We start from the raw sequence: 23,055 nt of genomic DNA, 5'->3' as shown, positions 1-23,055 counted from the left end.
AACAATGTTCATATTAGTAAGGACACCAATCTCCTAAACTTCTTTAGTCTGTATATCCTATAAATAGCAAGTAATACAAGTTTCACCTTTATACCTTATATAATATGAATACCAAAAAAGTATAATATTAGAGTTGCCAAAGATTTGTAACATTATTTTAAAATGATCAACATGACAAAACTCTATCGGCATCTAAGATACAGTACTTATTTGCTCATAAAACATATTTAAAACAAACACACACACACACACACACACACACACACACACACACAAATAATGCGTGAGTATAAGTAAAAGTATTATAAAAGTAATGCATTATAATACTGCATTACTCCCTAAAAAATTAACTATTTTAAATTTTTATGGAAAGTAATGTTACATTACTTGTGCATTGCTTTTTCTCACCAGAGATTTGATGTTTTTTAATAATAATTAAAAATTGGCAAATGTTAAGGGCCTTTCACACCAAAAGTGAAATGAATAATCCTCAGACTGAAGGAAAAGCAAATGCATGCCTTACTAGCGCAACTCAAACAAACCTTTTAGCTGTGCTGCCATACTGGTTTGCAGAAGAATAGGATGAAGGAGAAGAAAGTTCAACACTTATACTTCAGCAATAAAATGAAAACAAATGTGATGTTTATATCTAAGTCATTTTTGGTTATGGGTTTAGTTGAATTGGATGATCAAAGGTCCGCAGCAAAGACAATGGTGAATGTGACATTTAGCCTATTCTAGAACTACAATCACCATCAAGTTCACACACAACGCCTCTGCACATACTCACGATTACTCTCAATATGGGAACAGGTGAGCTGTCAGTCAATAAATGGGAAAACAAAGTCTTGCGTTACTCGTTTGAAAAAGTAAATCAGATATTGTTGTAAATTTTAAAAGTAATGCGTTACTTCACTATAGTTATAAAAGAGTAATCTGATTACATTACTTGTTGTGTTACCCCAACACTATATATATATATATATATACACACACACACACATGATACTACTCTTTTAAAGTTTTAAAACATTTTAAATCCACACTGAATCGTCCCGATCTGCACAGAAAGGTGGAGCCAAAGCACAATGTGTCTTCATATCAATGTCTGAAAAAAAAAAAGAAGACTATTCTACTGTATTAAAAAAGAAAATTAAAACACTAAATTGGTTCAAGATGTTTGAAGGATGTTGTTCATCAATCTTTATGCAATTTTCATTTTATTTTTTTGTTTCTTAGAGAGCAGAAGTTCTTACAATGTCTTTGGAAACCAATATTTCAACTATTTAATATCAAAAGTCATTTTTTATAATTCGAGAAACATTACACAATTTTGTAGATGCTGCATTCATTCCATGTTGTTGCCACAAATAAAGCTCTGTATGCTTTCCAATTTGATGCCATACAACGATCGTTCTGCACAGTGCTGCTTCAAGTCAAACACTCCTTAAATCTGCAGTGGTCAGGTGGTGCAGTGGTCAGGTGGCACAGCGGGCACGTGGTACGAGTCATAGCTCTCAAAAAATTACAAGTTTACACACAAGTTCGACAAGCACACAAATGCTTTTTACAGTTCAGAATCGTTACGGAAATCATGACACGGCGTGAACGCACCTTTACTAGTTTGTGTCATAAGTGAATACGATGTGCAACTTTAAGTGAATTAACTGATACAGTTTTAATAAGACATTTTCATTACAGAAAGGTACAAGGCACAACAGTGAGAAGACAAATCAAACCTGGGTCTTGATGTTCACAAACATTCACTCTTGTACAGTAAATACATATTTGTACCATTTCCTGTCAACAATAAAATGTTTTTACAATTTCTTCTCCTTAGATGATTCTCCTTAAAAAATTTACCATTACATTTAATAATTTAGCAAACCAGGCTACCATTTTGTTATATCCAAACTTTTGGATAATATATTCCTCACTTCAAACCCTTTAATAATCAAACATAATATTGAGCAAACTGCATATCCATGTTAGACAGATACATCCTTAATCCCATTAAGTAATGACAGAAAGTTGAAACACCTTCCATGTTAGTCATACTGAATCAATAGTTTGTGAATTATATCAACTGTATAGAATGAATTCCTGAGAATAGAGAGACTTGATTTTTCACAGTTTAGCTGTGAACTTCTCTCTTAAACGGTAGACGATGTCGTGAGCTTCATCAAAAGAGTCGGAGAGAGAGGACTGGACTCGACTCCTCCAGCTCAGCAGATTGGGTCTGTTCTTCAGAACGTCCCTCCCGCTACCGAGGGGCTGAAAGACACAATCAAAAGATATCAAAGATACAAAGGCTTGTAGGCACAAGAGTCTTTGTACTGTTTTTACATGTGCAATTGTGGATGAACATTACATTTCGCCTTAATGAATGCCGCATTACTATGGAGCGTCTCGGAAATAGTAAATATTGAGTCTTGTATTTTGGTTTTTGGTTTTAATTTGAACTGTTTATTGATGGATGTATACATTTTTTAATTACTCTTTTTATAACCCATTAAAATATCAAATAATAAATTGAAATTTAGTTTATTTATTTATTTATAAATTAATATTAATTTGGAACACATTTATTATGGCTATATTGTACTTTATTGTACAATTGTATTGTATTATTGTTAATTAGTTATGAATCAATGCTTTATTACTTATTAACTAACACTTTATTTAAATGCTTTATTACCATTTCAGAGACACTTGTGGTCCTCCATACATAAAGTCACCATGAAATCAAAATTGGCAATTCTTGTTTTGTTTTTTTATGGAATATAGCAGTATTTATTATAAATAATTTATCTGTGCACATCTTTTTCTCTTTTTTTCATGTGCCTTCATAATCTGTAATCAAAATAGTTTCCTTTCCATCTTGAATCTCTTCTCTGATGACAACCTGTCACTCACATGAGATCAACCAATAGTAAACTACAATCATCAAACAATCCAATCAATTCCCAATTGGTCAAATCAAGTCCCGCCCCTGCATTTTTTCTTGTTCAAAAAGCCATTTCACTTAGATATACATCACAACATGAAAGAAAAGCTCGCAACTTCCGTTTCATGCTTACTTTAAAAGCGTAAAATTAGATGGTTTTCTAATAGCAATAACTTGTTCACTATACACGACATGATTATTTAGTATGTTTAGCAACTCTAAGTATTTACCTGCATGATCTCACAAACTGCTAACAAGTCAGCCAATGAGATGTCATCACCGCACAGGAAGGCCTGTCTCTTCAGAAACATGTTTTCCAGCTTGTCTAGCGTGCCGTCCAGGTCTGATAGCGCCTTTTCGAGCTTTGCCGTATTTGTTGGCTGTCCCGTCATGAGAGGCAGTAAACCCTGTGCAGGAATACAAAACCTATGAAGTCTGCCAGAATTAAATAAAGGTTCAAATGTAAATTAGGTTAAATGGTTTTCAAAGTAAAATATTAAATTCTCACGGAAAATGCTGTCATAAAAACTACATTTCTGTCTTCACAACTCTCAAGAGTGTTTGGCATGGTAATGGATATGTCAGTGTTGATATGTTTGCTCTAGGCGGAATAGATCTGCTGCGATAAGTCATTGGTGCTGCTGCAAAGCAAGTACGGGACTTGCTACTGCCGAAACATTCATGACACGCTGCTGTGAGAAAGTAAGACATAGTGCTGCTGTACAATATTGAGTACATGAATTACCCGTAGCAGATCTATACAGGTGGAGCTGGGGAAGGTGGAGGGTTTCTGAAAGTGTGTTGCAACTGCTACAGAAAATGTTGACTGGTATTTGAAAGTTGAGCAGCGAGCTCATTGGCTACTGATACAGCAGGAACCAATCAACTGTGACCTATAGAGAATGATGTGATTGCAAGCAGATTGAGTTGAGGACCGAAGTATCAACCTGCGCCATCTAGAGTTTTATGACTTTCAGAACTTTGTATGTATAATTATGTTGTTTTTGATGACGTATAGCATGTCACATTGCTGTCGCTGCTTTAAATATCATATCAACTATAGCCATACATCCAACCCTATACCTCAAGCCAGAAGACTGTGGCAGCATGTAAACGTGTGTTTGCATGATGCCAGGCTGTGTATTCATCCACTCGCGCTCTCTTCTCTGGCAGTTTTGGGTACCAGTGATCAGGGACATTATAGGTTGTCGCCAGATACTTCAATATGGCGTCACTTTGACAGAAGACGGTAAATAATAGAATAGGTTAACAATAGAAACAATAAACAACTGCAACTAATCATAATTTCAATTGTAAACCTCTAGATGCTCTTTTTTTTTCTCTAACTACACTTTACCTCTCAGTAAGTACAAATCCATTGTCCTCCAGCACTGGCACTTTCTGCATGGGGTTGAGTTTGGTGAACTCAGGTGTCTTCTGCTGCCCTAAAGTTTTAAGGGTATTAAAGTTGTGAATGGTTAATGTAGAATAAAGTTCAGTGAATTAAGTTTTAGTATACAAAGTTATGAAATAAATACAGGACTATATAAATCGGCAGGATAACCTTTGTACCGGCTTGGATTCAAGCCAGCTGGACTTTACAGATGCATTGCACAGCCTCCACTGAACAAATACCACACAATAATGCTGCTCACCTTTTCGTATCGCAATGTGTTCCACCGTATGTGGGATTTTGTTGTTTTTCAGGAATATTAGCACAGCCCTACACGGCTGTGACATGAGATCTAAATAGGCTTTCACTGCCTGTCTGCCAGCCATAGTCAAGTTAGTCAACCGCAAGTGTGTCCCCCTGTATTGACAGAAATAACATGTATTCCTGCTTTGTCAAGCGTCACTGGTCGATAGTCCAATAACAACGAAGCTGCTTAAAAAAAAATGCCGTCTTCCTGCTGGGGGCTGATAGTGGCTCACAAACAGAGACGTTCTCTTATTTGAGACATTTGTACATACATAGTATATTGTTTTAAATATATTAAGTTTAATTATTAAAATTGGCATTCTCCTCCTGTAATCTATATACAATTATATATATTTTTTTAAACTCAAGAAATTGTAAACGACAGTGATTGGTCGATTCTTATCACTGTTGAGAAAAGTAACAGATACCACGTGGAAACACGGCGTTCGTGTGGCTTCAGTTGAGCTCTGAAAAATGACACTACGAAACTTTAAATGAAACGTTATCGATTATTATTGTAAAAAATAAAAAAAAACGTTACATAATTTAAGAGTAAAACATCCCTGATTCTGAAAAATAAAAACCTTTTTGCACACGTGAAAACATTTTGTTTAATGTCAGTTTTTAATAAAAAATGTTGTTGATATTAAAATGAAGTTAATTCAAGTATTATTAATGCAGTGTGATTTTTAGAGTTCGTAAAATATCTGAAAACTTTAAGAATGTTGAGAATAAAAGATAACTGACTGTGAAAGAAATACAAAGAATTTTGTGTTGTGAAAAAAATGTCCTTTATTTTCAAAATGTTTGTTTGACATTCAAATAATTTCAAGCATGTTTAATGCAGTGATTTCATGACTTGTATCTTTCTTGCTTAAGGTCACAATATGAATCCATTTTACAGAATTAGAGCAGAAACCTCACTGATTCTAAATATTGCTCAGAGTCATTCATTTCTTTAAAACACATCCAATATGTAATACTATTGAAGTCCCTCATCATGTGACTCTCCTTGATATAAAAGACAGTATTCATTTTGAAGGCACATGATTTTGTGCAGTCTGTATGTGAATAACTGATCGCACGCTTACAAATCACTAGTACACTATTACTTGTTCAACATGCGTATCTTTAATTCAGAAATTTGCTGATCTCACATTTCCATGTATTTTTGGCATATTTTACGCACGCCCTTTCAAATATTAAAATACAGTACTTTGTGAATGTATTGTGTTTTACATTGCTAGTGTGGAAAGAAGAGGGCCCTCAGTACCATTGGCAGCAATGAGCTTCTTTCTAGAGCGAAACTCACTCTGAATCTCCAGAAATGTCTTGTTCTTGGTCTCTGGGACCACAAAGAAGATGTATGTGGCCACCAAGAAACAGATAACGAGGAAAACAAGGAAGCAGTACTGCTTTAGGCCATTCTAGGAGAGATAAAGAAAAAAAATTACATTGTTAACAACAAAGACTTTAAATTCACGTTTTTAAATAACTCACATTAAAAAGTAATTAACTCTCATAATTTTACAAAATATGCATGGTAAATAATATGGGCCAGTGTCTTGGACAAACACGGTTGCTTTGTGAAATTGTTAATAATACAAATTTGGATAACCCATTCCGTACATAATACACAGCAACTGTTTGTGTAAACCAGCCCCACTCCTCAAAATGCACTTCTCTAAAAAGAGGGGAAAAGGCATTTGTATATACCACAATAAATGGGAAGATCATGCCGATTAAGAAGAACGAGGTCCAATTGATAGAGCCAGAAATCATGTATGCAGCAGGCCGATCGGTTTGGGTAAACATCTCCGTTGTTAAAATGTTTGTCACACCACCTACAGCACAAAGCACATTTACATCACTGATCAAACTAGTGTGTGTTTACACCAGTGTGTGACAATGCACACAACAATAGACAGAATACAGCTTGTATTATTGTTTAAAGATGTCATTTTCTGTCTTTGCTTTCTTTCTATTTTGCTCATTCATTCACCTGGGCCAAGGCCAAAACTGAGGATGAAGGCAAAAACACAGGTCATACTGAGGTAGGGAACCCAAGTGCTGGACTCCTGTGAGGGAGAAACAACAAACACACATCAATAAATCGCAAGAAATCAATAACTCTTTACAATAACTCTATACAAAATAATACAATAACTCTATACAAAATAATAAACTTGAATTGAATTGAAAACATTAAATTAAATCTGCATATAAATGTTTGAAACAAATTTTAAGATCACAAAATTTATGCAATTTTTTTACGTACTGTATCATAGACTGCGGTTTATTGAGACATTTGATACACTCTTAAAATTAAAGGTTCCTATTGGAATTGGTTCCACATAAAGTCATAGATTGTTGTATTGGGCAGCAAATAAAAAAATGGCTAAAATGGATAGTTCACCCCGAACATTTTTTACTCACCCTCATCTTGTTAAAAACCTGTAAGACTTTCATTCATCTTCGAAACACATATGAAGATCTTTTTGATGAAATCTGAGAGCTTTCTGTCCTAATCCATATGAATTGAGCAGTGTAGTCCAAATTTACTGAAGACACTTGATTGCTTTATGATGAACAGATTTAATTTAAGCTTTTGTTCACATTTAAATATTGATCAGCGAACATAAAGAGAAGCTCAACCGAACCTGCTTGACGTGTGACAACAAACCTCATTGGTTCTTGCTGAAGCTCAAACGTGATGCGTAACACGAGAATGAACCTCATTGGTTCTTGCGGAAACTTAAACGTGATGCGTAACATGAGAATGAACCTCATTGGTTCTTGCGGAAACTTAAACGTGATGCGTAACATGAGAATGAACCTCATTGGTTCTTGCGGAAACTTAAACGTGATGCGTAACATGAGAATGAACCTCATTGGTTCTTGCGGAAACTTAAACGTGATGCGTAACATGAGAATGAACCTCATTGGTTCTTGCGGAAACTTAAACGTGATGCGTAACATGAGAATGAACCTCATTGGTTCTTGCGGAAACTTAAACGTGATGCGTAATAGAGGATGGATACCCGACCCGAGCCCGGTCACATCAGCGCGATAAGGCATTAAACATTTTAAATTTAAAACAGCTTATTATGTAGGTAGCCAATGTGCCTGATGCTTTCACTTGATGCAAACGTTCGTTTTTGTGATTAAAATACATCAGATGTTATGGTAAAATCAAATGTTACCATAACATCTGTCTTCCTGTGTGCGGACATTTGTTTATGTAGCCGTGACATTGAAACACGTGCATGCGCGCCTGTGTTAAGTGCACTTGTTGCTCCGTGCGCGCTGATGCGCTCATCCTGTTGCCATTTCCGAATGCTTTCCTACAGTTGCTTAATAAAACCGGGCTTTCCACACAAACAAATGTACATGTGTCATTAGTATGAGAAAAAAATGGGATTTTAACTGTTGGCCTCTGGTCGGGCTCGGACATAAATATATTTATGCCTGTCGGGGTCGGGTTCGGTTACTACTCTGTCGGACGCGGGCCGGGCTCGGACAGAAAAATTCGGCCCGATCCGACCTCTAATGCGTAACACAAGAATGAACCTCATTGGTTCCTGCGGAAACTCAAACGTGATACGTAACACAAGAATGAACCTCATTGGTTCTCACACGTCAAGTAAACATGCTTGAGCTTCCGTTTACCTCAACTGATGTGTGAGTTTATGAATGTTTATATGTGAATAAAAGACTAAATTCAATCTGTTCATCATATAAAGTGATCTTGTCTCTTCAGAATATTTGGACTAAACCGCTCAATTCATATGGATTAGTTCTACAATCTCAAAAACTTTTCCAAAGATGAACAAAAGTCTTACAGGTTTGGAACGACATGAGGGTGAGTAATGATGGCAGAATTTAAAAAATGAACATCCATGGAACTTTTGTACTACACAAACGGTTCTTTGTGGGAAAAGGTTCTGTATGTAACAGAGGTCAGATAGTAAGATCTGTGCAAGTAAACCTCACTCCCCTGGCCTCAAGAGTATCACACTGATGCTAAAGGTTGCGATCTTTACACTCTCAAAATAAATCTACAAAAATTGTACCTTTAGGTGTATAACAGCTTGTCACTGGGGTAGTACACTTAAAATGGTCATCTTTGTACTTATTTACCACTAAAATGTTCATAGTAGTGCCTTAAGGGTACATATTACTACTAATAATATGCACCCTTAAGGGATTATAGATATGGCTTTTATGGGTACTGCCCCATTGGCAAACTGTTTTGCATGTTTTTTTTCTGACAATGTAGTGTCCTTGTGCTCCCACCTCCTCTGTCGGTAATACTGAATCCCACTCATTACATTTAGATTATTAAAATGTTCTTTACACTAAGAAAAAAATAGGTCTTTTCTCTGAAAGGTTCTTTGGGGAACCTAAAATTGTTCTTCTATGGCATTGCAGTAAAATCCCCTTTTAGAACCTTTATTTTTAAGAGTGTAATAAAATATTGACACATAATATATTGAGAAAAACAGCAAATACATAGTAGTATAGTACAGTATATATTAGCATATAGAATTTCTTATAGGTCACTGTTAACCTGAAAAGTCAGTGCGACGGTGAAACAGACACAACACAGGCTCATGAGAGAGTATCCACCGATAATCAGAGCCCTTCTTCCCAAAGACTCGATCAGAAGACCCTGAAACACACACACACACACACACACACAACTCCTGTGTTTGAAAAACCTTTCAACATTGGCTTCATATATACTATAGTATAATTTTCTAAAATCTACATGCAACTACTTCTAAAGGCTGAAGCACAATTTGTCAGATCAGCACTGTGTGATTTGTGGGACATGTCTCTTGATCAACAAGCATGCCAAACAATTTTATGGCAAAAATGCTTTCTGAGATTAACGACTTTGAGCCGGTACACAAATCCCAGACTTACACATGTTAGTGCAGTGATGCACTCGCAAGCTCCGGTTCCCACTGTAGCGTAAGGAATCTTGTCAGCTGGAATCCCAGCCTGGGTGAACACGTAGTCTGCATAAAAATAAATCTGAAGAGAGAGAAATCCCCATCAACTGGGATCACAAAGATACATGTGTATACTGTACATTAGATGTAAAATTGTGTGACAGTTGCTTTGAACAATGACAATAAAAATTGAAAGGGAAAAATCCAGTAATTTTCAATAGGAATCCATGTGATTTTCCAGATTTTTCTGTTTTACTTTTAAAAGGTCACGTAAACAGCATACATTTTTATGTAGATATAGTCTTAATTTTGAACAGTATATCTAATTTTGAACACTTAAACCTAACAAAATCGTGTCTGAAATGTGCGTTTGTTTGAGTCCTATCTCACAGGTAGGTCCTTCAGGGTCGCATGGAGAGGCGAGGTATCCAAAGCACATCAACTGACCTCAGGAGTTCCTCAGGGTTCAGTTCTTGGACCCCTCCTCTTTTCCATATACACCACATCACTGGGACCCATCATACAGGCACATGGTTTCTCATACCATTGCTATGCTGATGACACACAGCTCTACCTCTCATTTCAACCAGATGATCCCACAGTAGCCGCAAGCTGTTTGGCGGACATCTCGGCATGGATGAAGGAACATCACCTGCAGCTCAACCTGGCAAAGACTGAGCTTCTCGTCCTCCCTGCCAATCCGTCTCTACAGCATGACTTCATGATCCTAACTATCCAGCTAGATTCATCCTCAATCACCCCATCAAGGGTGGTCAGAAATCTTGGAGTAATATTTGATGACCAGCTGACCTTCACAGACCACATTACAAAGACAGCTCGATCATGCAGGTTTGCACTGCACAGCATCAGGAAGATCAGGCCTTTCCTAACTGAGCATGCAACACAACTTCTCGCCCAGGCCTTGGTTATCTCTAGGCTTGATTACTGCAATGCTCTTCTGGCTGGACTAAATCCATCATGTGCAACAAAACCTCTACAAATAATCCAGAATGCTGCAGCCCGTCTTGTCTTCAACGAGCCCAAAAGGGCCCACGTCACTCCTCTGTTCATCTCTCTGCACTGGCTACCACTCGCGGCTCGCATCAAGTTCAAGGCATTGACGCTTGCTTACAGATCGACCACAGGCTCAGCTCCCTCCTACTTTCACTCGCTCCTACGAGTCTACATCCCTGAAGCCTACGACCAGTCAATAAGCGACGGCTCATGGTACCATCACAAAATCACTCTCCAGAACATTCCCCTCATCCGGAATGCAGAATCCCTGACAACATTAAAAAGACAACTGAAAACTAATCTCTTCCGTGAGCACTTAACCTTTTTCTTTTAATCCTCCCTTGTCTGGCTTATGTATTTTGAGCACTTCTTGCGTTGTTTTTGCCTCTTCACGATGACTCGCTTGCTTTAGTCCTCATTTGTAAGTCGCTTTGGATAAAAGCGTCTGCTAAATGACTAAATGCAAATGTAAATTCAATGCAATGACATATATTTACTTTTTAATAGCGCTTAAATTGTCTATTTAATGTTTGGGCCTTCTGTACATGGTTCAGCATTGGCTTTGCTTAACTTTCATGCATATTATATGAGATAAATGTCACAAAGATACTTTTATAATCATTTGCCTTGAGAAAACATCAGGGTTAAATTCACAGCAGGCCGGTCACATGCCATTTTGGAGGGAGGATGTGTGTTGTGTGTTTTTTTGTGTGTTTTTTAATAGTGCACATATCAGCAGTCAAAGCTAATCATTTTATATTCCAAGCCATTAATGTGAAGTTATTGTCTCTGGGTGTCTGAGCGAGATACACACCGCATTGATGCCGTTGAGTTGCTGGGACGTGTGAATCACGAAGAGGGTCAGAAGCTGCCAGCGAAGACTGCTGTCTTTAAAAAGATGCCAGGGCTTCTTGGGTTTAATGCCGATCGCACAGTCCCTCTCTCTCTCTATGTCCTCCTTCTCTCCATGGTACTTATCCGGGCCATGGAACCACGCTAGAGCTGAAAGAAAGTGGCAAAGGGCATGACATTCCTTTACTCACGAGATTCTCTTCTCCTTGCTTCAGTTGTTGGTTACGGCTCAACTCGTTTGATTTATCTTCCTTACAGACAGTGTTCACATCACGACAACCGCTCAAGAGGGATCATGTCAATGAGATTTTTCGCTTCGGTATTTAAATGTTTTGATTTTCTGGTTATACACAGTTGAGATGAGAACATCATCTTCACTTCAATGGAATCATGAGTTTAAATGTGTCTTATGACCGCCAGCAAAACATGGAAAACAGATCAAAACAAGCACCAGATAACAGTTCTTCTTCTTTCTTTTTTTGACTAGTCATTTCCTGACTTGAAAACTTACATGCTGAGTTTGTGGTTTGTTTGTTGATTAACTGCTAATATTAATCTTCATCCATTGATTCATAAAAAATCTAATAATAAATCTTCAGTTAAATGCAATCTTACCAGGCAGTGCTTTTGAATTATCATATGAAGGCTAGCACATTGGTAAAGATTGTAGAAAAATGTGCAGAACTTTTACATGTTGATATTTCATTCTGATATTTTCTGTAAACTGCTTAATTTGCCATAGCACTCCTTATTATAGTGAGATTTAGCTTTTTTTTAAGAAACTAGTACATTTGTTATTTAATTGATCAAGGACGACAGTAAAGACATGAATAAAGTTACAAAGGATTCAAGTAAATGTTATTATTTTGAACTTTCTATTCATCACAAAATCTGATTAAGAGAAAGTTCCACAAAAATATTCAGCTTGCGATTTCAACATTGATAATAATAAGAAATGTTTCATGAGCAGCAAATCATCATATTAGAATGAGTTCTGAAGGATCATGTGACACTGAAGACTGGAGTAATGATGCTGAAAATCCAAAATATATTGTAAAAGGTATATAAAATATACATTTTACAATATATTCAAATAGAAAACAGTTATATTAAATTGTAATAATTTTCCATAATATTACTGCTTTAGTAACAACACGTACAATTTTATATTAACGGGTATATATCCAACAACATCTAGTGGCACTAGCACCTTCTTTATTTACAATATTGTGCACATTTATTGAACCAGTCCGTACCTTTTGTGCAGGCAACATCATCTCCACGGTCGATGAGCAGATAGCGAGGGCTCTCAGGGAACCAGGGCAGAATCAGCAGCTGCAGTACGGCTGGGATACAGGTGGTGGACAAGAGTATGGGCCAGTACTCCTCCTTACCTAACAACTCTCTGAGAGAGAGAGAGAGAGAGAGAGAGAGAGAGAGAGAGAGAGAGAGAGAGAGAGAGAGAGAGAGAGAGATTGGATTGACATGTTGAGAGATTGGATTGGCATGCTGAGAGATTGGATTGACATGTTGATTTAGTAAATATAATTTAGTAGGCTACAAGAGGAATCTTATGCTACACTACCGGTTAAAGATTTGTTAATTTAAAGGGGTGGTTGAATATAATATAACTTCTCTAACTTTATTAGTGTGTAATGTTGCTGTTTGAGCATAAACAACATGTGCAAAGCTACAACGCTCAAAGTTCAAAGCAAAGGGAGATATTTTCTTTTAAAGAAATGGCTTTTTAAGGACTACAACAAACGGCTGGTATAGGGACTACACGAGCTTCCTCCATCACCAACCCTAAAATTTACATTAACCCCGGGAACGCGATTTATAGATCAAGACAGAATATGCTAATCAATTTTTAGAATAAAACTACACATAAGCTACATAAATTAACCAACTAACCATTCAGAAATGTTGTCTACATGTTGTCACCTCTTCTTGAGTCTCTCCATCTCTGTGACTTCGGTTTGAACATAAAAGGTAGAGTTGTGACGTTCGCGAACGAACCGATTCTTTTGAACGGCTCATAAACATGAACGATGGGAGCCGAGTCGCGGCTGGAGGGGAGCCGTTCTTTCTGTCGTTCTTTTTTTCCTATGCGTTTTTCACACAGATGCACACAAAGGCTGCGTTTACACTTGGCATTAACATGCGATTACCATGATGGATCAAGCAGATCGGATCATTACTCAATCAGGACACCATGCGTTTACATTTGTTCATATTAAGTAGCCTCTGTATCTGGATAACTGATCGGATTTCTGTTTTTGCATAATATTTAAATTAGGTCTGTAGCACGACACCAATAAGAGTAAAGATAATACAAATTAAGCAATGTCCCAATTGCTTTCACTCACTCACTTTACTTTCCTGTGCAACCTCCAGTCTTAGATCAAATTACGTTTTTTGAATGAAGGAATATTTCCAGAGTTGATCACACAAAAATAACCATAAGTCACATCATCGATCATCGGGTGATGTCCTATTTGCAAAGTTTACAGTAGTTATAGTAGGCTAGTAATAGTGGACTGTATGTAGACATTTCCATTTGATTTATTCTAATTTTATCTACAGTAGCCTATATTTAAAACTATTTTTTGTTTTTTATCAAAATGTTCTTGTGTGGAAGTGTTTGTAGTAAAAGCTGTTTTGCACAGAAATTCATTGCAGCCGGCTTTGTTTTTTATGTTTATTTGTGAGTAGGTATGAATAACATAAGTCAACATAGCTTTACACATACACACTAAAGGTAAATCCAAAATAGTGATGTCACTTTCTAAGCAGAGGGATGTTGTGCAACCCTATGGAATATAGTCCACACATGACAAATGAGGTAATAATCAATATTACAGAATAATTAAAACTCAGATATTGGTGTGTGATATCTGAGTTTTAATTATTTGACTACAAATCTCACCTCATCATTCCTCTCCCAGTGATTATTTCCAGGATAAACTGAGATGCCCCCAAGCTGGCTTCTTAAAACTGACTAAATATTTAAAAAGAGCCAAAAGAGCCGTTCTTTTGAACGGCTCTTTGAAAGGAACGGATCGCCAAGATCCGGATCCCCTCAAAGAGCCATAAATCCCATCTCTAATAAAAGGCTAAAAGTGTTTGACATTTTCAGTGCATGTGTGTGTGAGGTAAAAGAACACAAGCTGTTGAAGCTCCGCCCCCTGTGCCGGCAGCTCATTTGCATTTAAAGGGACAGACATAAAAACGGTGCGTTTTTGCTCACCCTCAAAAAGTGACAACTTTAACATGTTATATAAAAATATCTGTGGGGTATTTTGAGCTAAAACTTCACATACACACTCTGGGGACCTCAGAGGCGTATTTTACATCTTGTGAAAAGGGCATTATACCACCCCTTTAATCAAAAATGCAGTAAAAGCAGCAATATTGTGTAATATTATTACAATTTATATAACTGTTTTGGAAAAGCTGAATTTTCCTGCAGTCTTCAGTGTACATAAGGCTGTTTTTCTGTAACTCTGACATTATCAGACACTTTGAGTTGAGGAATAAATAGATAAAAATTGGTAATAAATATTCTAATAAATAGGGTATTTTCTGTAAATGAAAACATGATTTATTTATTTGATGCTGCATCCACTTTGACTTGTGACAGTATAAAGTTAAAGATTGTTGTATGGGTCAGCAAATAAAAAAATCATACAAGGAGACATATTTTGACCTTCCTCTTATGCTTTTTGTGGTGTTAGTGCCTTTGTTTCGTACTTGAGGCCAATCACTTGTCCTGTTAAGATCCCCCCGGTGATGAAGATGGAGGTTCCCATGGACATGGCTCCACGCAGAGCTCTCGGTGCGATCTCACCAATATACAGAGGCTGCACACAGATTGCGATACCTGTCATTTAAATGAGATGTCAGTTATGGGATCATAAACAAATGCTCATAATGTTGTGCAACTTATTTAATTCAATAAGCTTCTCATTTATGTTTAGTCGTTTGAAATGAAATGAATCATAAAGGCAACAACTAATTCTACGCAGCAAATCACTAACAGAAATTCAAAACATGCAATGAATACATTTAAACCACTTGCACTTATTTTGGGATTGCTTTGTCTCAGGTCTACAGCTTATTCACTGTTGTGGGAAAATATACTTTCAGCTTTGCTGATTATTCAAAAGAAGATATTCTGACTAAATATCATATTCATGAATGCCAATGTACTAATTAAAAAAAACTATTCATGATTTTATGGAGTAAAGCAAAGCTGTACATTGATCATATTAGAAACTCTCTGAATAAAAAAATCTATTAAGACTTTAAATATTTGTGAACCTTATTAGGAATTTATTTAAAATTAAATAATTTTGTTTAATAACCAAATATTTACTTTGTTTTATATATTTTGACCTTCCCTTATACTTTAACAGATTGCTGTATAACGTTTAATATTTGTATTCATAAAAAAAAACAAAATACACTACCAGTCAGATGTTTATTCTCCAAGACTGCGTTTATTTATTTAACAAACAACAATATTGTGAAACATAACAATTTATAATAACTATTTTCATTGCTCCAGTCTTCAGTGTCACATGATCCTTTAGAAATCATTATAATATGCTGATTTGCTGCTTATGACACAATTATTATCAATGTTGAAAACAGTTGTACTGCTTAATATTTTTGTGGAAACCATTACATGTTTTTTTCAGGATTCTTTGATCTTTTTTTCAGGATTCTAGAAAAATCAAAAGAACAACATTTATTTGAAATAGAAATCTTTTGTAACATTATAAATATCAATTTTGATCAATTTAATGCTATGTAGCCTATTTATAGTATATATATTTCTATGTCTATTATATATATATCTATTACATATGTCTTTTTTTTTCTTTTTTTTAAGTTTGAACTATAGTGTTTAATGTTAATGTTGATTGAATTGAAAAAAATTATAATATGTGCTTTAAAACTTGAGATACTGTACCTGCGTTTACTCCTGTCAGGAAGCGTCCGATGATTAAAAGCTCAAAAGTGCTAGAAGGATAACTCAAGCCCATGAAGAAAGCAGCCAACAGAGCAAAGGTGTTGTTAAACAATAGTGTCCCTTTCCTAAAAAAAAAAATGGGAAAATTAATCTCAAGACTGTAAAAACCCTAAAAACCTAATTGAATGCATTCTTCAAACAGTATTTTGTCTTCCGTTCACCTTCCAAATCTAATGGCCAGAGTTCCCCCAACGGACGCTCCCACAAGTCCACCAAGAGTGAATATGGACACTATGGTGGACCAGAGGAGAGTGAGCATCTGTGTGGAGATTTCCGTGTTGTAGCGCTCTGTCCATGTCTGATTAATGAAGTTCTGCACAGACTGAGAAAACACACAAACAACTAAAATAAGTACTTGCATGAAAGGAAAGGGTGCATTTAAAAAGTAAGCGATTTCTGAGAAACACTACTGTTGATTTTTTTAAAGGGGTGGTTGAATATGATTTCACTTTTTTTACTTTATTAGTGTGTAATGTTGCTGTTTGAGCATAAACAACATGTGCAAAGTTACAACGCTCAAAGTTCAAAGCGAAGGGAGATATTTGCTTTTAAAGAAATAGCTTTTTAAGGACTACAACAAACAGCTGGAACTATTCCTCCCGGGTTAGTGACATCATGAACCCTAAAATTTACATAAACCGCACCCCCAGAACACGATTTATAGATTGACAGAATATGCTAATCAATGACTAGAACATAAGCTACATAAATTCACCAACTAACATTCAGAAAAGGTGTCTACATGTTGTCACTTCTTCTTGAGTCTCTCCATCTTTCTGACTTCATTTGAACAATTTTTAGTGCATGTCTGTGTGAGGTAAAACGACACGAGCTGTTGTAGCTCCGCCCCCTGCGCAGGGAGCAGCAGCTCATTTGAATTTAAAGGAACAGACACAAAAATGCGTTTTTGCTCACCCTCAAAAAGTGACAATTTTAACATGCTATATAAAAATATATATGGGGTATTTTGAGCTAAAACTTCACATACACACTCTGGAGACATCAAAGACTTATTATACATCTTGTGAAAAGCGCATTATACCACCCCAAATCGACAACCAAAACAGGCCCCTTACTTCGTTGCTCCGCCCCCAACGTGACGAACAGGATATTTATCTGTTCGCGCAAGTATAGATGAATCAGCTGAATCAACAACAGCAGCATTAGTTTTGTGAAATGGCAAATCCAATGTTACTCACGTATTGAGAAAAAAAGAGTCCGTTTTCAGGCCTTCCCGCTTTCTAACGTCCCTCCAGTGCTTGAAGACTTATATATACTAATATTTATATATACTAAAGGTATAGGGTAGGCAATTTGTTTTATAAACACTTTTTGTTGTATTGGTTGAAACTCTTCACATCCTGATAGCAATCAATAATAGAAGTGGTCTAACTAATAAAACATGAACATATATCTTCAGTGGAAAGGACCAAAAAAATTCATCCAATCATTGCATGCAGTCCGAATGTAGTGATACCTGCGAGTCCTACCTGCTCGTAATCGTAATTACCTCCTACCCCGAGCTGTTCCCCAATTTATGTGTTTATATGTCAACACTATCAACACTGAAATTAATCTGCAGCAGTCCGGTGGTACAACTAGAGCTCTGTGATTTGTTTATGTTCATTATTATTGCAATGTGATGTGCTTTGAGACATGAGGTAATTTAATTTTGCAGACTCTGCTGTGTGTTCGTGTGTTTTGAAGGAGGCGTGGCTTTGGAGACGCTAAAGGGAGGGTGGGATCTATTTCAAAGCTAGCTTGCTATTGCTAGCCTGTTCGAATGCCTACCCTACCTTTAACGTGGGTCATATACAGTATAGCTCTTGCTTCATCTGACCTTTTCCTCTTTGATAATATCTCAGCCATCTCTCTTTCTACGGTCTTTCAAATGTCCCGGTTGCTCACTCTCCATCGTCATGACTCATAAGTGTATGGTGATCACTCTGATCCACTTTGTTTTTTTCTCCAATGCAAAGACTATGTACAAACATATTTTTTTTTTAGCACTCACAGATATCTAGCAAATATTCACAAGTTTGTTTGTTTGGGTGTTGATTTCAATTTTCATTATAGCTTTTCTCAGAAACCGCCTACTGCACCTTTAACTTGGATAATAGTAACATGCACAATATTTTATCAAAAAGAATATCTTATAATGTCAATTGCTAATCTAGGGTAATGTGTGGACATTGTGAAACATGGTTAAAATTGACCCTGAGTCAACAATTAAAAAGTGCAAAAAGCCCAAATGTGGTTTTTGGATTCAGTAGGCTACATTGTAAAAAATAATCCTGTAAAAAAAACGTAAACTACTGGCAGCTGTGGTTGCCAGCATCATACCGAAAAAATATGGTGCGTTACTGTTTTTGAAATTTACAACTAAATACCGTTTGGTCAGCTACAGTATAAAACTGTAATTTAACAGTATATAGCAGAGAAAAAAGCTATTTAGCTGTTAATTTCAAAAACAGTAACACACAATATTTTTACGGCATGATGCTGGGAACCACAGCTGCCAGTAGTTTACCGTTATTTTACAGGATTCTTTTTTACAGTGTACATTTATTCAAATTTTTAGCAAAAAAATGTGACAGGGACCAAAATTCACATAACATACTAACTACAGATTTCATGTGACTTTTAATCTGATGAGCGACTGCAATAAAAACTTATATATCACACACACACTGTACATAATCAAAGTAAAGTATTTTGACTTAACTCCTCTTAATGTGACTGTATGCATATTATACAAAGTCTGCTTTATATGTAAACACAAACAGGCTTAAGTAAAGTGATGAATAATCGGGTAAAGGCTTGATGCACATTTCTTACCTTGGTCGGTGCATTTATGATAGAAATATTGTACCCATACTGAAAGGTTCCACCAATGCCAGCCGCCCAGACAGCCAGAAGAAGAGACTTACTGGGAACCTGTAGTTAACACAGTACAAAAGGCATGTTCAGACGTGAGTAGAGTAGAGTAGAGTAGAGTAGAGTAGAGTAGAGTAGAGTAGAGTAGAGTAGAGTAGGACTAGAGTAGAGTAGGACTAGAGTAGAGTGAGTAGAGTAGAGTAGGACTAGAGTAGAGTGAGTAGAGTAGAGTAGGACTAGAGTAGAGTGAGTAGAGTAGAGTAGGACTAGAGTAGAGTGAGTACAGTGAGTAGAGTAGAGTAGGACTAGAGTAGAGTGAGTAGAGTAGAGTAGGACTAGAGTAGAGTGAGTAGAGTAGAGTAGGACTAGAGTAGAGTGAGTAGAGTGAGTAGAGTAGAGTAGGACTAGAGTAGAGTAGGACTAGAGTAGAGTAGGACTAGAGTAGAGTGAGTAGAGTAGAGTAGGACTAGAGTAGAGTGAGTAGAGTATGACTAGAATAGAGTGAGTAGAGTAGAGTAGGACTAGAGTAGAGTGAGTAGTGAGTAGAGTAGAGTAGAGTAGAGTAGAGTGAGTAGAGAGTAGAGTAGAGTAGACTAGAGTAGAGTGAGTAGTGAGTAGAGTAGAGTAGAGTAGAGTAGACTAGATTAGAGTGAGTAGAGAGTAGAGTAGAGTAGAGTAGAGTAGAGTAGAGTAGACTAGATTAGAGTAGAGAGTAGAGTAGAGTAGAGTAGAGTAGAGTAGACTAGAGTAGAGTGAGTAGAGAGTAGAGTAGAGTAGAGTAGAGTATAGTAGAGTATAGTAGAGTAGACTAGAGTAGAGTGAGTAGTGAGTAGAGTAGGATAGAGTAGAGTAGAGTAGACTAGAGTAGAGTATAGTAGAGTAGAGTAGACTAGAGTAGAGTGAGTAGTGAGTAGAGTAGAGTAGAGTAGAGTAGAGTAATTAGAGAGTAGAGTAGAGTAGAGTAGAGTAGAGTATAGTATAGTATAGTAGAGTAGAGTAGACTAGAGTAGAGTGAGTAGTGAGTAGTGAGTAGAGTAGAGTAGACTAGAGTAGAGTGAGTAGTGAGTAGAGTAGAGTAGAGTAGAGCAGAGTGAGTAGAGAGTAGACTAGAGTAGAGTAGAGTAGACTAGAGTAGAGTGAGTAGAGAGTAGAGTAGAGTAGAGTAGAGTAGACTAGAGTAGAGTGAGTAGAGAGTAGAGTAGAGTAGAGTAGAGTAGAGTAGAGTAGAGTAGACTAGAGTAGAGTGAGTAGAGAGTAGAGTAGAGTAGAGTAGAGTAGAGTAGAGTAGAGTAGAGTAGAGTAGAGTAGGACTAGAGTAGAGTAGGACTAGAGTAGAGTGAGTAGAGTAGAGTAGGACTAGAGTAGAGTGAGTAGAGAGTAGAGAGTAGAGTAGAGTAGAGTAGAGTAGAGTAGAGTAGAGTAGAGTAGAGTAGGACTAGAGTAGAGTAGGACTAGAGTAGAGTGAGTAGAGTAGAGTAGGACTAGAGTAGAGTGAGTAGAGAGTAGAGAGTAGAGTAGAGTAGAGTAGAGTAGAGTAGACTAGAGTAGAGTGAGTAGAGAGTAGAGAGTAGAGTAGAGTAGAGTAGAGTAGAGTAGAGTAGACTAGAGTAGAGTAGAGTGAGTAGAGAGTAGAGTAGAGTAGAGTAGAGTAGAGTAGAGTAGAGTAGAGTAGAGTAGACTAGAGTAGAGTAGAGTGAGTAGAGAGTAGAGTAGACTAGAGTAGAGTAGAGTAGAGTAGAGTAGAGTAGAGTAGAGTAGAGTAGAGTAGACTAGAGTAGAGTGAGTAGAGAGTAGAGAGTAGAGTAGAGTAGAGTAGAGTAGAGTAGACTAGAGTAGAGTAGAGTGAGTAGAGAGTAGAGTAGAGTAGAGTAGAGTAGAGTAGAGTAGAGTAGAGTAGACTAGAGTAGAGTAGAGTGAGTAGAGAGTAGAGTAGACTAGAGTAGAGTAGAGTGAGTAGAGAGTAGAGTAGAGTAGAGTAGAGTAGACTAGAGTAGAGTAGAGTAGAGTAGAGTAGAGTAGACTAGAGTAGAGTGAGTAGAGTAGAGTAGAGTAGAGTAGAGTAGACTAGAGTAGAGTAGAGTAGAGTAGAGTAGAGTAGAGTAGAGTAGAGTAGAGTGAGGAAAACTGCAGTATTGCAACAGCAGCTGAAGAGCTGCAAAATTATACAATAAATATGGTAACACTTTACAAAAAGGTGTCATTTGTCAACATTAAACATGAACCAATATTTTTAAAGCATTTATTAATCTTTGTTAAAATTGTTTGTTCATGTTAGTTCACAGTGCATCAAATAATGTTTACATATATGAATTAGTAAATGTTGAAATGAATGTTAAGATTAATAAATGCTTTAGAAGTATTGTTTATTGTTAGTTCATGTAAACTAATATGGTTAATGTCAACAAATTGAACCTAGTTGCAAAGTGTTACCAAAAATACAACAAATATACAATAATACAAATAAAAAAAGAATGTAATATGCAAGACACATAAACATAGCAAATGCTTTTAACTTCACGACCTGTCCATCATTGTTCATTATAACTGAGTAGTATAGTTATAACCTGCTAGTTTTTAATTATAATAAATTTGTTATATGTATTTCGAAAATAATATTACCTGAATAACTTCAAGCGTACCTTAATTTGTTGAACGGGTTCTTTGAAGTCTTTAAGTAAAGGCTGATATTCCTTTAGCTCTTCATTGTCTTTTCCCATTTTTGAAACTCGTCCAAAATATTTTAACATTTCACTTAATCTTCCAAACGTCTCTTACTCACGGATTCAGAGTGTCTCTGAAATATGAACTCATCCTAGGACAGAACTGCTCTTAGAGCTCTAGATGAGCTGCAGAACATATACTAGCAGAAATACAATCATGCTGTTGTTCAGAGCATGAACGGTGAAAAATGAGTTGATTCAGGATGAAATTCCCTTTAGAGCCACAGAGAAGCTCTGTAGGACGTCTTTGGGATATTTTTTATCTTTTAACACATGCATGTCAATTGCTTTTCCACACTCAGTCCTGGATAATGCACTGAGAGCCTTGTGGTGGACCATGAATTCAAAATTCAAATGAAAGCTTACCTTTCTCCTTAAAGTCGTAGACTCTTCTGGCTCGTTCATTTTGAGTTCATTCATTTTTAGCGACTTTAGAATGCTAAAGAAAGGAGTTTATACCATCATGCCTTCTATGTCTCACTGGAAAGATTAACTTTGAAGGGGCGGTAGGTCTGCGTGCAGTCATTAGTGTAATAAGCTCAGATGACCACCACTGGACCAACCTGAGGCGCAAATTCTGAATTCTGCATGTACAGTTGGATTGTCCTCTAATGGTTATTTAATGATGACTAATGAACTATGCTAGCTGGCTCTTACGTGTGAGAAGAAACACTTATTGAACTATATCAAGCATTGTGTTGTTTGGCCTTTGATCACAAAGAGCACATTGTTGCTGTTTCAGTCAAGTGACCCGCAGAGCCCATAAGCCTCTTTCTGATTCATAAAACTCATGCAGTTTGGAAGGCTCTGACCATACCAGTATCATCATTTTAAACAGTTGTGCGCATTTAAAGTCTAGGCCTGTAGGCCTATTTCATATAAATAGGTCAATAAATGATCTAAAATGCTTGACAGAAGGAAATGTTGTGAAACGTCATATATTCATATAT

The 23,055-nt window shown here is 36.6% G+C and overlaps 2 protein-coding genes across 3 annotated transcripts; both read right to left on the bottom strand.

Moving 5' to 3' along the window:
- Positions 1–1,659: 1,659 nt before the first annotated feature.
- Positions 1,660–4,866, bottom strand: gstt2 (glutathione S-transferase theta 2). Its single transcript, XM_079608633.1, has 5 exons — positions 4,603–4,866; positions 4,305–4,392; positions 4,031–4,181; positions 3,178–3,354; positions 1,660–2,274 (listed from the first exon to the last, which is right to left on the bottom strand). The coding sequence occupies exons 1-5, from the start codon at positions 4,724–4,726 to the stop codon at positions 2,128–2,130; spliced, it is 687 nt and encodes a 228-aa protein (XP_079464759.1). The 5' UTR covers positions 4,727–4,866; the 3' UTR covers positions 1,660–2,127.
- A 551-nt stretch (positions 4,867–5,417) lies between these two features.
- slc2a11b (solute carrier family 2 member 11b) lies at positions 5,418–22,774 on the bottom strand. Of its 2 annotated transcripts, none has more exons than XM_079608626.1 (12): positions 22,472–22,774; positions 19,347–19,445; positions 16,670–16,830; positions 16,449–16,573; positions 15,224–15,353; positions 12,727–12,875; positions 11,433–11,620; positions 9,576–9,686; positions 9,217–9,318; positions 6,649–6,724; positions 6,363–6,490; positions 5,418–6,073 (listed from the first exon to the last, which is right to left on the bottom strand). In XM_079608626.1, exons 1-12 carry the CDS (start codon positions 22,523–22,525, stop codon positions 5,882–5,884), a joined length of 1,515 nt encoding a protein of 504 aa, XP_079464752.1. In that variant the 5' UTR covers positions 22,526–22,774; the 3' UTR covers positions 5,418–5,881. The 2 variants fall into 2 exon arrangements, with proteins under 2 accessions (XP_079464752.1, XP_079464751.1); XM_079608625.1 differs by lacking the exon at positions 22,472–22,774 and adding an exon at positions 22,025–22,264.
- Positions 22,775–23,055: the final 281 nt, after the last annotated feature.

This window comes from Phoxinus phoxinus (assembly GCF_949152265.1).
Source record: "Phoxinus phoxinus genome assembly, chromosome: 3".
Taxonomy (NCBI): Eukaryota; Metazoa; Chordata; class Actinopteri; order Cypriniformes; family Leuciscidae; genus Phoxinus; species Phoxinus phoxinus.
This window is presented reverse-complemented; position numbering and strand designations above follow the sequence as displayed.